This window comes from Salmo salar, chromosome 25 (assembly GCF_965601325.2).
Source record: "Salmo salar chromosome 25, fSalSal1, whole genome shotgun sequence".
In the NCBI taxonomy this organism is placed as follows: domain Eukaryota; kingdom Metazoa; phylum Chordata; class Actinopteri; order Salmoniformes; family Salmonidae; genus Salmo; species Salmo salar.
In genome coordinates, this window is record NC_138315.1 from 45,569,089 (window position 1) to 45,583,532 (window position 14,444).

General features: G+C 42.6%; 1 protein-coding gene across 2 annotated transcripts in view; it reads right to left on the minus strand.

Annotated features, from left to right (window-relative positions):
- Nucleotides 1-14,444, minus strand: part of LOC106586811 (FERM and PDZ domain-containing protein 4) — a 76,206-nt gene that overhangs the window by 15,190 nt on the left and 46,572 nt on the right. For both annotated transcript variants that reach the window (XM_045707623.2, XM_045707624.2), the window contains exons 3-6: nt 10,096-10,256; nt 9,664-9,766; nt 4,314-4,359; nt 565-669 (exon numbers count right to left, since the gene is read on the minus strand). In XM_045707623.2, coding sequence (XP_045563579.1) covers nt 565-669; nt 4,314-4,359; nt 9,664-9,766; nt 10,096-10,256 — 415 coding nt within the window. The remainder of the gene's footprint in view (nt 1-564; nt 670-4,313; nt 4,360-9,663; nt 9,767-10,095; nt 10,257-14,444) is intronic.

Below are 14,444 nucleotides of genomic sequence, written 5' to 3' on the forward strand. Positions count from 1 at the left end.
ATTACCATAGCTTCCATATTGATCAGTGGCCTACACTGTGAAATGGGGATGATTACTACAGCTTCCATGCTGATCAGTGGGCTACACTGTGAAATGGGGATGATTACTATAGCTTCCATATTGATCAGTGGGCTACACTGTGAAATGGGGGTGATTACTATAGCTTCCATATTGATCAGTGGGCTACACTGTGAAATGGGGATGATTACTATAGCTTCCATATTGATCAGTGGGCTACACTGTGAAATGGGGATGATTACTACAGCTTCCATATTGATCAGTGGGCTACACTGTGAAATGGGGATGATTACTACAGCTTCCATATTGATCAGTGGGCTACACTGTGAAATGGGGGAAGATAATGGAAATAACTATCAGTAATGGCAATGTGAAGAAGAACACGACTATGTCCAATACAGTTTAACAGTGTAACGTATTTTGCAATACTAGAAGATTCAAAGTCATTATCATTGGTGCATGCTTTTAGCTTTTGGAGAACACTGGTATACAATCATATGAGACAGAGAGGGATGGATTGTTTCAGTACAGTGCTGTAGGTCTTACCGGGACTTGACCGTTAATGATGACCTCCTCTGCGAAGCGGACTTTCACTGGATTAGACTTTAACTTGGCCTTTTTGGCTGCACTGATGAACGCAGATTTGGGTGACTAGGGGTGGGGGTCGGTGGGAGAAACAGAATTTAAAAAACAGTTGGCAACAGGTCTTCCCCTTCGGAGAAGTCACAGCAAATCAGCCGTTTCTCTCTCGCACTCTCTCGCTCTCTCCCCCGCTCTCTCTCTCTCCCCCGCTCTCTCTCTGCTTCTCTCTCTCTCTCTCTCTCTCTCTCCCCCGCTCTCTCTCTCTCCCCCGCTCTCTCTCTGCTTCTCCCTCTCTCTCTCCCCCGCTCTCTCTCTGCTTCTCCCTCTCTCTCTGCTTCTCCCTCTCTCTCTCTGCTTCTCCCTCTCTCTCTCTGCTTCTCCCTCTCTCTCTCTCTCCCCCGCTCTCTCTGCTTCTCCCTCTCTCTCTCTGTTCCCCGCTCTCTCTCTCTCTCCCGCTCTCTCTCTCTCCCCCTCTCTCTCTCTGCTTCTCCCTCTCTCTCTCTGTTCCCCGCTCTCTCTCTCTCTCCCGCTCTCTCTCTCTCCCTCTCTCTCTCTGTTCCCCGCTCTCTCTCTCTCTCCCGCTCTCTCTCTCTCCCCCTCTCTCTCTCTGCTTCTCCCTCTCTCTCTCTCCCCCGCTCTCTCTGCTTCTCCCTCTCTCTCTCTCTCCCCCGCTCTCTCTCTCTCTCCCGCTCTCTCTCTCTCCCCCTCTCTCTCTCTGCTTCTCCCTCTCTCTCTCTCCCCCGCTCTCTCTGCTTCTCCCTCTCTCTCTCTCTCCCCCGCTCTCTCTCTCTCTCCCGCTCTCTCTCTCTCCCTCTCTCTCTCTGCTTCTCCCGCTCTCTCTCTGCTTCTCCCGCTCTCTCTCTGCTTCTCCCTCTCTCTCTCTGCTTCTCCCGCTCTCTCTCTCTCTCCCTCTCTCTCTCTCTCCCTCTCTCTCTCTGCTTCTCCCTCTCTCTCTCATGTGAACGGAAGGTGCTTTTATGTTGAGGTAGTTTTCAGTATATTAACACTTACCATGCTACAGAGACTTCATACAGAGAAATATAATTAGAAGAAATTAATGCTCAAATTATATAATTTTCAGAGCTGTTTTTGAAATGATTCAATTTAATACGTTTTACAAGTTCTGTGCAGCCTTTCTGAATGTAATTGTTACTTTTGTAATATGACAAATGTGAAATGTGCTTCCCAATGCCAGGTTACAACACAGCATGAATTCTGCTAGAGTTGGAACACACAGCTCTCTCTCTTTCTCTCTCCCTTATCTCTCTCTTTCTCTCTCTCCCTCTCTCTCCCTGGACCTCTCTCTCTCCCTTCACTCTGCCCCTCTCTCTCTCCCTTCACTCTGTCTCTCTCTCTCTACCTTCACTCTGTCTCTCTCTCTCTCTCTCCCTTCACTCTGTCTCTCTCTCTCTCCCTTCACTCTGTCTCTCTCCCCCTTCTCCCTTTCAAGCGAACTGAAGGTACTTTTACAGTGCCTTGCAAAAGTATTCACCCCGTCTGCATTTTTTCTATTTTGTTGCATTACAACCTGTAATTTAAATTGATTTTTATTTGGATTTCATGTAATGGACATCCACAAAATAGTCCAAATTTGTGAAGTGAAATGAAAAAATGAACTTGTTTAAAATAATTAAAAAAAATAAATGGAAAAGTGGTGCGTGCATATGTATTCACCCCCTTTGCTATGAAGCCCCTTAATAAGATCTGGTGCAACCAATTACATTCAGAAGTCACATAATTAGTTAAATAAAGTCCACCTGTGTGCAATCTAAGTGTCACATGATCTGTCACCTGATCTCAGTATATATACACTTGTTCTGAAAGGCCCCAGAGTCTGCAGCACCAAACAAGCGGTTCTATGAAGACCAAGGAGCTCTCCAAACAGGTCAGGGGCAAAGTTGTGGAGAAGTACAAATCAAGGTTGGGTTATAAAAAAATATCAGAAACTCTGAACATCCCACGGAGCACCATTAAATCCACTATTAAAAAATGGAAAGAATATGGCACCACAACAAACCTGCCAAGAGAGGGCCGCCCACCAAAACTCACAGACCAGGCAAGGAGGGCATTAATCAGAGAGGCAGCAAAGACACCAAAGATAACCCTGAAGGATCTGAAAAGCTCCACGGCAGAGTTTGGAGTATCTGTCCATAGGACCACTTTAGTGGCCAGAAACAAATAAGCAAAAATGTTTGTTGTTTGCCAAAAGGCATGTGTGAGACTCCCCAAACATATGGAAGAAGGTACTCTGGTCAGATGAAGGTACTCTGGTCAACTAAAATTGAGCTTTTTGGCCATCAAGGAAAACACCATGTCTGGCGCAAACCCAACACCTCCCATCACCCCGAGAACATCATCCCCACAGTGAAGCATGGTGGTGGCAACATCATGCTGTGGGGATGTTTTTCAATGGCAGGAACTGGGAAACTGGTCAGAATTGAAGGAATGATGGATGGCGCTAAATACAGGGAAATTCTTGAGGGAAACTGTTTCAGTCTTCCAGAGATTTGAGACTGGGACAGAGGTTCACCTTCCAGCAGGACAATGACCCTAAGCATACTGCTAAAGCAACACTTGAGTGGTTTAAGGGAAACATTTAAAGGTATTGGAATGGCCTAGTCAAAGCCCAGACCTCAATCTAATTGAGAATCTGTGGTATGACTTAAAGATTGCTGTACACCAGCCGAACCCATCCAACTTGAAGGACCTGGAGCAGCTTTGCCTTGACGAATGGGCAAAAATACCAGTGGCTAGATGTGCCAAGCTTATAGAGACATACCCCAAGAGAATTGCAGCTGTAATTGCTGCAAAAGGTGTCTCTACAAAGTATTGACTTTGAGCGGGTGAATAGTTATGCACGCTCAAGTTCTGTTTTTTTGTCTTATTTCTGGGTGGGTGAATGGGTGAATACTTTCGCAAGCCACTGTATGATGAGCTCCTTCTCAAGTAGAAGTGATTTCCAGTATAATAACACTTATGAGGCTATAGAGACAGTCTTCGTACAGGGAAACATAATTAGAAGAATGTACAGTAATGCTCAGATTATATAATTTTCAGAGCGGTTTGTGAAATATTCAATTTAATAAATTTGACAAGTTCTGTGCAGCCTTTCTGGATGTAATTGCTACTTTTGTAATATATAAACCACTATTGTTTTCTCTACAGTTACTTCTGAAATGTGCTTCCGAAAGCCAGGTTACAACACAGTATGATTTCTGCTAGTTTGAACACACAGCACAATAGACAGAATTATATTAAAATCATTGTCTATTTTGGTGATGACAGCACAAATCCATCTCATTGAACTATTCTATAAATCATATCACTGACGTTCGCAATAGCGGTTACTTTGGCATTGTATCCGTCACCATATGGTCCTCCCTAGTATTAAGAAGTGTTGACATGGCAGGTTCAGGTTAACTTGGGTTCTCATGCTTGGTTTTGAAGCTACCATGAGGGGACTTGGACCATGTTCAGTATTCAGTGTTTGGACTGCAGTCCCTGTGCGTTAACCAGGGGAACACTCAGCAGTATCCTGCCTGTTACAAAGCAAGCACAGACATGTGGCCACGTTTCATGTCTCGGATTGTCTCGGATTCACAGAGTCAACAAACCAATCAGCATCGCAGACAAACAGTCTATTGAAATATTTTCCCCAGGAGTTTGCTCTGAATCTTTTCAATGGAACCTTTGAAGATGGGAGGAAGACTTACTGGGTACGGTAGAACCACTGTCAAAACAATGGATTCTTTGCAGCTCCTGGGAACACAACACAAACAAACCAAAAACATCATTATAGATTGAAAAGGTAAATATGTCAAATTCAGCGGAAGTCGATTAATCCACTCTGAGTCATGCATTGTTTTGCCTACAGTGGGCAGATTATGACTGTTAGAAATAAGCCCACAAAGATGGAATAACAAGATGAGCAATCTGGGTCACACTTTATTTGGATAGTCTGGATAGTCCATCAGTAGATGCTCTACTATCAACAAACTACACTATACATACAAAAGTATCTGGACACCCCTTCAAATGAGTGGATTTGGCTATATCAGCCACACCCGTTGCTGACAGGTGTATAAAAACGAGCACACAGCTATGCAATCTCCATAGGCAAACATTTTCAGTAGAATGGCCTATAATCAAGAGCTCAGTCACTTTTAACGTGGTAAAGTCATAGGATTAGCACAAATCCTATGTTTTAGGGTTAGGATTATCTAGTGGAAAGCCTTCCCAACTCCATACTAATGCCCATGATTTTGGAATGAGATGTAATACGAGCAGGAGTCCACATACTTTGATCATGTAGTGTATCGGTTGATAACTGCTTGCTAAGGTTACAGTTAGGGTAAGGGTTAAGTTTAGGGTTAGGGGTAAGGGTTAAGTTTAGGGTAAGTGTTAAATTTAGGGTTAGGGTACGGGTTAAGTTTAGGGTAAGTGTTAAATTTAGGGTTAGGGGTAAGGGTTAAGTTTAGGGTTAGGATAAGGGTTAAGTTTAGGGGTAAGGGTTAAGTTCAGGGTTAGGGGTAAGGGTTAAGTTTAGGGTTAGGGTAAGGGTTAAGTTTAGGGTAAGGGTTAAGTTTAGGGTTAGGGGTAAGGGTTCATTTTAGGGTTAGGGTAAGGGTTAAGTTTAGGGTTAGGGTTAAGTTTAGGTTTAGTGTAAAGGTTAAGTTTAGGGTTAGGGTAAGGGTTAAGTTTAGGGTTAGGGTAAGTGTTAAGTTTAGGGTTAGGGGTAAGGGTTAAGTTTAGGGTTAGGGTAAGGGTTAAGTTTAGGGTAAGGGTTGAGTTTAGGGTTAAGTTTAGGTTTAGGGTAAGGGTTACGTTTACAATTAGTGTAAGGGTTAAGTTTAGGGTCAGGGTAAGGGTTAAGTTTAGGGTTAGGTTAACGGTTAAGTTTAGGGTTAGGGTAAGGGTTAAGTTTAGGGTTAGGGTACGGGTTATGTTTAGGGTTAGGGTAAGGGTTAAGTTTAGGGTTAGGGGTAAGGGTTAAGTTTAGGGTTAGGGGTAAGGGTTAAGTTTAGGGTTAGGGTAAGGGTTAAGTATAGGGTTAGGGTTAAGTTTAGGTTTAGGGTAAGGGTTACGTTTAGGGTCAGGGTTAAGTTTAGGGTCAGGGGTAAGGGTTCAATTTAGGGTTAGGGGTAAGGGTTAAGTTTAGGGTTAGGGTTAAGTTTAGGTTTAGTGTAAGGGTTAAGTTTAGGATCAGGGTAAGGGTTAAGTTTAGGGTTAGGGGTAAGGGTAACATTGCAAAAATCTGAAACTTTCTGTCCACAAATGATGCAGAAAAATTAATCCATGCTTTTGTTACTTCTAGGTTGGAATACTGCAATACTCTACTTTCCGGCTACCCGGATAAAGCACTAAATAAACTTCAGTTAGTGCTAAATACGTCTGCTAGAATCCTGACTAGAACCAAAAAATGTGGTCATATTACTCCAGTGCTAGCCTCCCTACACTGGCTTCCTGTTAAGGCAAGGGCTGATTTCAAGGTTTTACTGCTATCCTACAAAGCATTACATGGGCTTGCTCCTACCTATCTTTCCGATTTGGTCCTGCCGTACATACCTACACGTACGCTACGGTCACAAGACGCAGGCCTCCTTACTGTCCCTCGAATTTCTAAGCAAACAGCTGGAGGCAGGGCTTTCTCCTATAGAGCTACATTTTTATGGAATGGTCTGCCTACCAATGTGAGAGACGCAGACTCGGTCTCAACCTTTAAGTCTTTACTAAAGACTCATCTCTTCAGTGGGTCCTGTGATTGAGTGTAGTCTGGCCCAGGAGTGTGAAGGTGAATGGAAAGGCTCTGGAGCAACGAACCGCCCTTGCTGTCTCTGCCTGGCCGGTTCCCCTCTCTCCACTGGGATTCTCTGCCTCTAACCCTATTACAGGGGCTGAGTCACTGGCTTATTGGTGTTCTTCCATGCTGTCCCTAGGAGAGGTGCATCACTTGAGTGGGTTGAGTCACTGACGTGGTCTTCCTGTCTGGGTTGGCGCCCCCCCTTGGGTTGTGCCGTGGCGGAGATCTTTGTGGGCTATACTCGGCCTTGTCTCAGGATGGTAAGTTGGTGGTTGAAGCTATCCCTCTAGTGGTGTGGGGGCTGTGCTTTGGAAAAGTGGGTGGGGTTATATCCTTCCTGTTTGGCCCTGTCCGGGGGTATCGTCGGACAGTGTCTCCTGACCCCTCCTGTCTCAGCCTCCAGTATTTATGCTGCAGTAGTTTATGTGTCGGGGGGCTAGGGTCAGTCTGTTATATCTGGAGTATTTCTCCTGTCTTATCCGGTGTTCTGTGTGAATTTAAGTATGCTCTCTCTAATTCTCTCTTTCTCTCTTTCTTTCTTTCTCTCTCTCGGAGGACCTGAGCCCTAGGACCATGCCTCAGGACTACTTGACATGATGACTCCTTGCTGTCCCCAGTCCACCTGGCCGTGCTGCTGCTCCAGTTTCAACTGTTCTGCCTGCGGCTATGGAACCCTGACCTGTTCACTGGACGTGCTACCTGTCCCAGACCTGCTGTTTTCAACTCTCTAGAGGCAGCAGGAGCTGTAGAGATACTCTCAATGATCGGCTATGAAAAGCCAACTGACATTTACTCTTGAGGTGCTGACTTGTTGCACCCTCGACAACTGTGATTATTAATATTTGACCATGCTGGTCATTTATGAACATTTGAACATCTTGGCCATGTTCTGTTATAATCTCCACCCGGCACAGCCAGAAGAGGACTGGCCACCCCTCATAGCCTGGTTCCTCTCTAGGTTTCTTCCTAGGTTTGGGCCTTTCTAGGGAGTTTTTCCTAGCCACCGTACTTCTACACCTGCATTGCTTGCTGTTTGGGGTTTTAGGCTGGGTTTCTGTACAGCACTTTGAGATATCAGTTGATGTAAGAAGGGCTATATAAATACATTTGATTTGAATTTGATTTAAGTTTAGGGTTAGGGTAAGGGTTAAGTTTAGGGTTAGCGTAAGTGTTAAGTATTGGGTTATGGGTAAGGGTTAAGTTTAGGGTTAGGGTTAGGGTCAAGTTTAGGGTTAGGGGTAAGGGTAAGGGTTAAGTTTAGGGTTAAGGTAAGGGTTAAGTTTAGGGTTAGGGTTACGTTTAGGGTTAGGGTAAGGGTTAAGTTTAGGGGTAAGGGTTAAGTTTAGGGTTAGGGGTAATGGTTAAGTTTAGGGTTAGGGTAAGGGTTAAGTTTAGGGTTAGGGTAAGGGTTAAGTTTAGGGTTAGGGTTAAGTTTAGGTTTAGTGTAAGGGTTAAGTTTAGGGTCAGGGTAAGGGTTAAGTTTAGGGTTAGGGGTAAGGGTTAAGTTTAGGGTTAGGGTTAAGTTTGGGGTTAGGGTAAGGGTTAAGTTTAGCGTTAGGGGTAAGGGTTAAGTTTAGGGTTAGGGTAAGTGTTACGTTTAGGGTTAGGGGTAAGGGTTAAGTTTAGGGTCAGGGGTAAGGGTTAAGTTTAGGGTTAGGGTAAGGGTTAAGTTTAGGTTTAGGGTAAGGGTTAAGTTTACAATTAGTGTAAGGGTTAAGTTTAGGCTCAGGGTAAGGTTTAAGTTTAGGGTTAGGTTAACGGTTAAGTTAAGGGTTAGGGTACGGGTTAAGTTTAGGGTTAGGGTAAGGGTTAAGTTTAGGGTTAGGGTAAGGGTTAAGTTTAGGGTTAGGAGTAAGGGTTAAGTTTAGGGTTAGGGTAAGGGTTAAGTTTAGGGTTAGGGTAAGGGTTAAGTTTAGGGTTAGGGTAAGGGTTACGTTTATAATTAGTGTAAGGGTTAAGTTTAGGGTCAGGGTAAGGGTTAAGTTTACAATTAGTGTAATGGTTAAGTTTAGGGTCAGGGTAAGGGTTAAGTTTAGGGTTAGGTTAATGGTTAAGTTTAGGGTAGGGTATGGGTTAAGTTTAGGGTTAAGGTAAGGGTTAAGTTTAGGGTTAGGGTAAGGGTTAAGTTTAGGGTTAGGTTAACGTTAAGTTTATGGTTAGGGTAAGGGTTAAGGTTAGGGTAAGGGGTAAGGCTTAAGTTTAGGGTTAGGGTAAGGGTTACGTTTAGGGTAGGGTAGGGGTTAAGTTTAGGGTAGGGTAGGGGTTAAGTTTAGGGTTAGGTTAACGTTAAGTTTATGGTTAGGGTAAGGGTTAAGTTTAGGGTAAGGGGTAAGGCTTAAGTTTAGGGTAAGGGGTAAGGGTTAAGTTTAGGGTTAGGGTAAGGGTTAAGTTTATGGTTAGGGTAAGGGTTAAGTTTAGGGTAAGGGGTAAGGCTTAAGTTTAGGGTTAGTGTACGTGTTATGTTTAGGGTTACTAGATAGTTTGTTGAAATGTAACTGATAGTTTGTAGATAGTCTGTAGAGCATGTAGAGATGGTATCCAAATAAAGTGTTACAGCAATCTGTTCCAGCGATGCCTCATGCCTGGCCGTTAATCCTGTTTTGGTACAGTAGTTTACTGCTGAGACAGAGCACAACACACTGCAAGGCCAGGGGAGCCGTGATGGACTGGGCTCCTTAGTCTCATTTTTCACTGCACTAATCTGCTGTACATACACACTCCACAGTCCACAACATGTAGGTCATGAGAGGACTGGCCACTCAGCCACTCACTCACTCTGCCACTCACTCACTCACTCACTCACTCACTCACTCACTCACTCACTCACTCACTCACTCACTCACTCACTCACTCACTCACTCACTCACTCACTCACTCACCTGAGTCAAACACATCAATCTAATAAGACGCATGGAAATAATTCCCACTGCTATATGTTTGGACCTGCATGGTGCAGCAGTGGGCTAAATGCTGTACCCACTACATTCACCTACACATTATTATTGGTATTCAAATTGAAACTATCCAGAGGGAATTATCCTAAAAGTAGAATGCTGTTTCTTTTCAGGCATTCATGCATTCATATAGACATTTACTGTCTACTGTCCCAGCTAAGGACTCATGAGTGATGAAAATGACTCAGCCAGGCAAAGCACACACAGCTTGATATCACAATGTTCCAGGAAAGAACTGGCCTACAGTACAAACATAAATCCTATCTAAACTCAGCAGGGTATGCTATTAGAAACGTTGAGATCCTGTACCTGACGAGGTCGATGACCATTTCCCTGGGGGCGGAGCTGACCAGCTCATCGTTAATCATGATGATCTCGTCTCCGGGGGTCAGTCTGCCCTCAGAGGGACCTCCTACGAAGACACAGGGAACCCCAGTGGTATACATTACAACGTTTCTAGCTAGTAATTCATCTTTGTTTTCTGAATTCATTGTACTCTGGCCTTTAGGCTTAAGTTTGGCTAATTTATGAAGTACCCTAATGTGAATGGTCAATTAATATAACATGAACATGGACTTTCATTGGATGTCATCATCACCCATTGGTCGCCATCTTTTGTCATCTGGTCACCATTGGATAGTACTAAATCGTACTTCCTGTTGGCTAATGGCTATATGTGTCATTATTGGTTAGATGTGGTTCATTAATGCTGATTGGTTTACAGGTAGGCTGGTGTGTTACCTGGTGTGACTGACCGAACCACCACTGGTTTTTCACTGCCTGCCACAAAGCCAAAGCCCAGGACTGGATCTCGTTTCATCTCCACCTTACGGGGGGCCGGAGGTACAAACTTGTCCCCGTCCAGACGAACCTCCTCCAAGGAGCTGCTTTGGGACACGTGGCTGGGAGAGGAGAAAGGGGAAGGACAACCATAGAACAGGTAAGAATAGTATCACTCTGATGAAGATCCACTGACATTAAAGAAATGTGCATCTGAGTGGAAGTGTCCAGAGGCTTTTTTCTATGAATCAACTATAGAGTCGAGGATTGAAAAGGGACGGGGGAGTAAATTACAGGAAACTTTCAAAGTTTACCAGTAAACTACCAGAATTTTGGTGTCTTTCAAGGATTTTATGTAATCTATCACGAGACATTTAGTGACCCTTTTCAGGATGTCAGATTATCACAGTGGTCTGTAATTATCTCATGTGTGGCCTTTTCACATGTAAAATATATGAAATAATTAAACAAGATTTACAATTATTTTAAAATAAATATTGAATGACAAAGCTGTAAAGCGTTATCCTAAATATAAACCATCAGCTTAGTGAATATCATTGGTGTTTAAAAATCAGGGTTTCAGCATTAAAATATCCTTAAACATTTTTTTACAAACTTGTATATTTATTTTACTGTCAATACTTATTTGTTGTCAATGTTTTGGCGTCAAACTGGTGGAAGTTATGAAAAAAGTCAATAGTTGGACTTGTTGCAGAGGTAATTGAAAATAATTCCATTGTTGATTAGATGCTTTAATAATTCATTAATTATTAAACCACATGGTCTAGCTACTAGAAACGTATGGACAATATGGACACAGATAAAATACATTAATACTATATATGAATACAAAAAATGTTTAAGCTATTCAAGTATACTCTTAGAAAAAAATATGCTATCTAGAACCTAAAAGGGTTCTTCAGCTGTCCTCAAAGGAGAACCCTTTGAGGAACCCTTTTTGCTTCCAGGTTGAACCCTTTTGGGTTCCATAAAGAACCCTTTCCACAGAGTCCTCTATATGGAACCAAAAAGGGTTGTACCTAGAACCAAAAAGGGTTCTACAATGGGGTCAGCCAAAGAACCCTTTTGGAACCCTTTTTTCTAAGAGTGTATAAATTACCAAAGGTACGATAGAATGCCCTAGAATTTCTGTTAATTACCAAAATTACTGAAGATTCCTGTAACTTTGGTAAATTACCAGTAGCTTTTTCAACCCTAACAATGTCACTAAAAGACTGACACACCAGCTGAAAGACACAAATATGTTTGTTTTTTACCATACATTTCCTATTTAAAACAGATGTGTGATTCAGTATAACCAAAATGAAAATGGGCCAAAAATGTGTAAGTAAGTAACAAAGTATGTAAAAATCTAAATGCACCAAGATTCCATTCTATGAAATACTGCTGTAACTTTGGCCAGATTATTCCATAAATCAAAAAAATACAGTAGGAGTACAGCATTAAATGTCTCTTCGATATGAACCAGTCTATTAAGATCCTTAAACGTTCAACGCTGAAAAGAAGCATTTAGTCAGAAATTACAAACTACTGCCATGCCTCGAAATAGAACAGGTGGGCGATGACAATCAAGCTGACATTGTATCTTCCTGCAGCCAACGCTCACTGCCACTCTTAATAAGAAAATCTCAAACAAAACCCACACACATACTGACACAGAAAATGTACTCGATGCCCTTTCAAGATTCAGCAGTAAAACAGTATATGGCAGCGTCTTACATGCACGTGATTATTCAGGAACACTGGAAACCCGAAATAGACGCTGTGGCCATTAGCCTATGAGACAATTGGCCTGTGTGAGGTGGTTCATTATGGGGATGGTTAGTGAAGGGCCAGGGAGGAGTCAGTAAAAGGTCCTGAGCTTCAAACAGAGACATACTGGGATCATGTTTGACCTGTGGCACCAGTGTGGTTGGCCAACCTGTCACTCACTGACTGTTACTCAATCTACCTCAAACCCTGATTTCACCCTCTCATTTCAACTAGTCAACGTTGAATTGAATTAGTTGATATTCCCTAATTTATGTAAATACACTGCTATTCAATTTGACTATCATGCTAACTGTGTTGAATACCAGTGGTTTAAAGTACTTAACAAAAAATACTTTAAAGTACAGTTAAGTAATTTTGGGGGGTATCTGTACTTTACTTTACTATTTATATTTTTGAAAACTTTTACTTTTACAACATTCTTTAAGAAAATATTGTACTTTTTACTCAATACATTTACCTTGACACCCAAATGTACTTGTTACATTTTGAATGCTTTAGCAGGACAGGAAAATGGTCCAATTCACGCACTTTTCAACAGAACATCCCTGGTCCTCCCGCCTGCCTCTGATCTGACGGACTCACTAAACACACAGGCTTCGTTTGTAAATAATGTCTGAATGTTGGAGTATGCCCCTGGCTAAATGATGCCATCTTGTTTGCTTAATATAAGGAATTTGAAATGACTTATACTTTTTATTTTACTTTTGATAGTTAAGTATATTTTAAACCAAATTATTTTTGACTTTTACTCAAGTATCTTCACTTTTACTCAAGTATGAAATGTGGGTACTTTTTCCACCACTGTTGAATACATGCATTTGTAGATTACATTTACATTTACATTTAAGTCATTTAGCAGACGCTCTTATCCAGAGCGACTTACAAATTGGTGTATTCACCTTATGATATCCAGTGGAACAACCACTTTACAATAGTGCATCTAAATCTTTTAAGGGGGGGGGTTAGAAGGATTACTTTATCCTATCCTAGGTATTCCTTAAAGAGGTGGGGTTTCAGGTGATTGACTCCGCTGTCCTGGCGTCGTGAGGGATCATGTCCAGTACGCAAATGATAGCAGCATTTACATTGACAGGTACATTTTTCTATACCACATAAGCAGTTAAGAAAACAGTTTGTGTGCTGTTTTGTAGCTTTGCATCTTTCTGTATTTTCCTCCAGCTTTCCCTTCTCCAATTCCCCTCTCCAGGAGCAGGACTGTAGCATACAAGGTGGTAGCAGCAGCAGCAGTAGCAGCTCTCTCCATGGTGCCCACTGTGCTGGGTAATTAGGCTCATGGGCTGGCTGAGGAGCCAGTGTGTAATTCACAGTCATTTCTGACACATGTTCCACTCGCCACTGAATACCCACAATTAATCTTTCAAGGCACTGAGCGAGAGCAGGGAGGTTGCAGGCAGGGTCTTTCTCAGCATTTACATGGAGGCCTATGGCAACAGACACTCAGACGTCTTCTGACATTTTCACCACTTTGTGAGGCATGTTATATGGTTGTTTCGCTTGGTTTGGGTTACGATTGTAACATATTGTATTCGATTACATTCAAATTCACCAAGGTGCCACTGAGACAAATTGACTTCGAATTTGTAGTGTGAGTTTCAGCACTTCTTCATCTTCGATGAGGTTTAATGGTGGTTGGCATCCAATAAATGTTGCATTACCGTCACTTACTAGACTGGAGTACAACTAGACTGAAAAAATGTATAAATAACCAAATGCCCTACCATCTAACACTACGCCTACAATAAATAAATAATAATAATAATAATAAAAAAGAACACCACCCTACTCCACTATTTAAATCTATTTAGTCCTACCTCAGGTCAACAACCTGAAAGGATGGGACACCACCACTCAACATACCCTGTAAGTCTTCTGACGACAAGTCTCGCACACCCAAATAACTCTCTGCAGCTGCCACCACCACCTTAATTTTCTGCGACTTACGTTCCATCCCTGCAGTACAGTTGATAACCATTGCTATAAATGCTAAAAATCCAATGTTACTGAAACATATATCACTTGTTGGTTAATATCTCTGTACTGATACAGATCTACTACTCACACCACTCCTCTCAGGATCCATCCCCCTTGACCCATCTTCCTCTACTTTCTTCACTGCCTCAGCATATGACAACTTCTGCACTACACTAACCCTGGAAGCCTCAACCTGCCTCTCTCGCATGGGACATTTCTGATCCCCAGTCCCATGGGCACCCCTACAATTAACACATACTGCTTCTTTCTCCAATGCTACACATTCCTTTGTCTCATGCCGTTCTGCACACTTCTCACACCTAGGAACCTCCCTCTTACACACTGCTGCCACATGCCCATAAGCTTGACACCTGTAACAACGTAATGTATTCGGCACAAAAGCTTGTACATGGTAACTTATATATCCTAATGTAACCGATGTGAAATGGCTAGCTAGTTAGCGGTGATGCGCGCTAATAGTGTTTCAATCGGTGACGTCACTCGCTCTGAGACCTTTAAGTAAT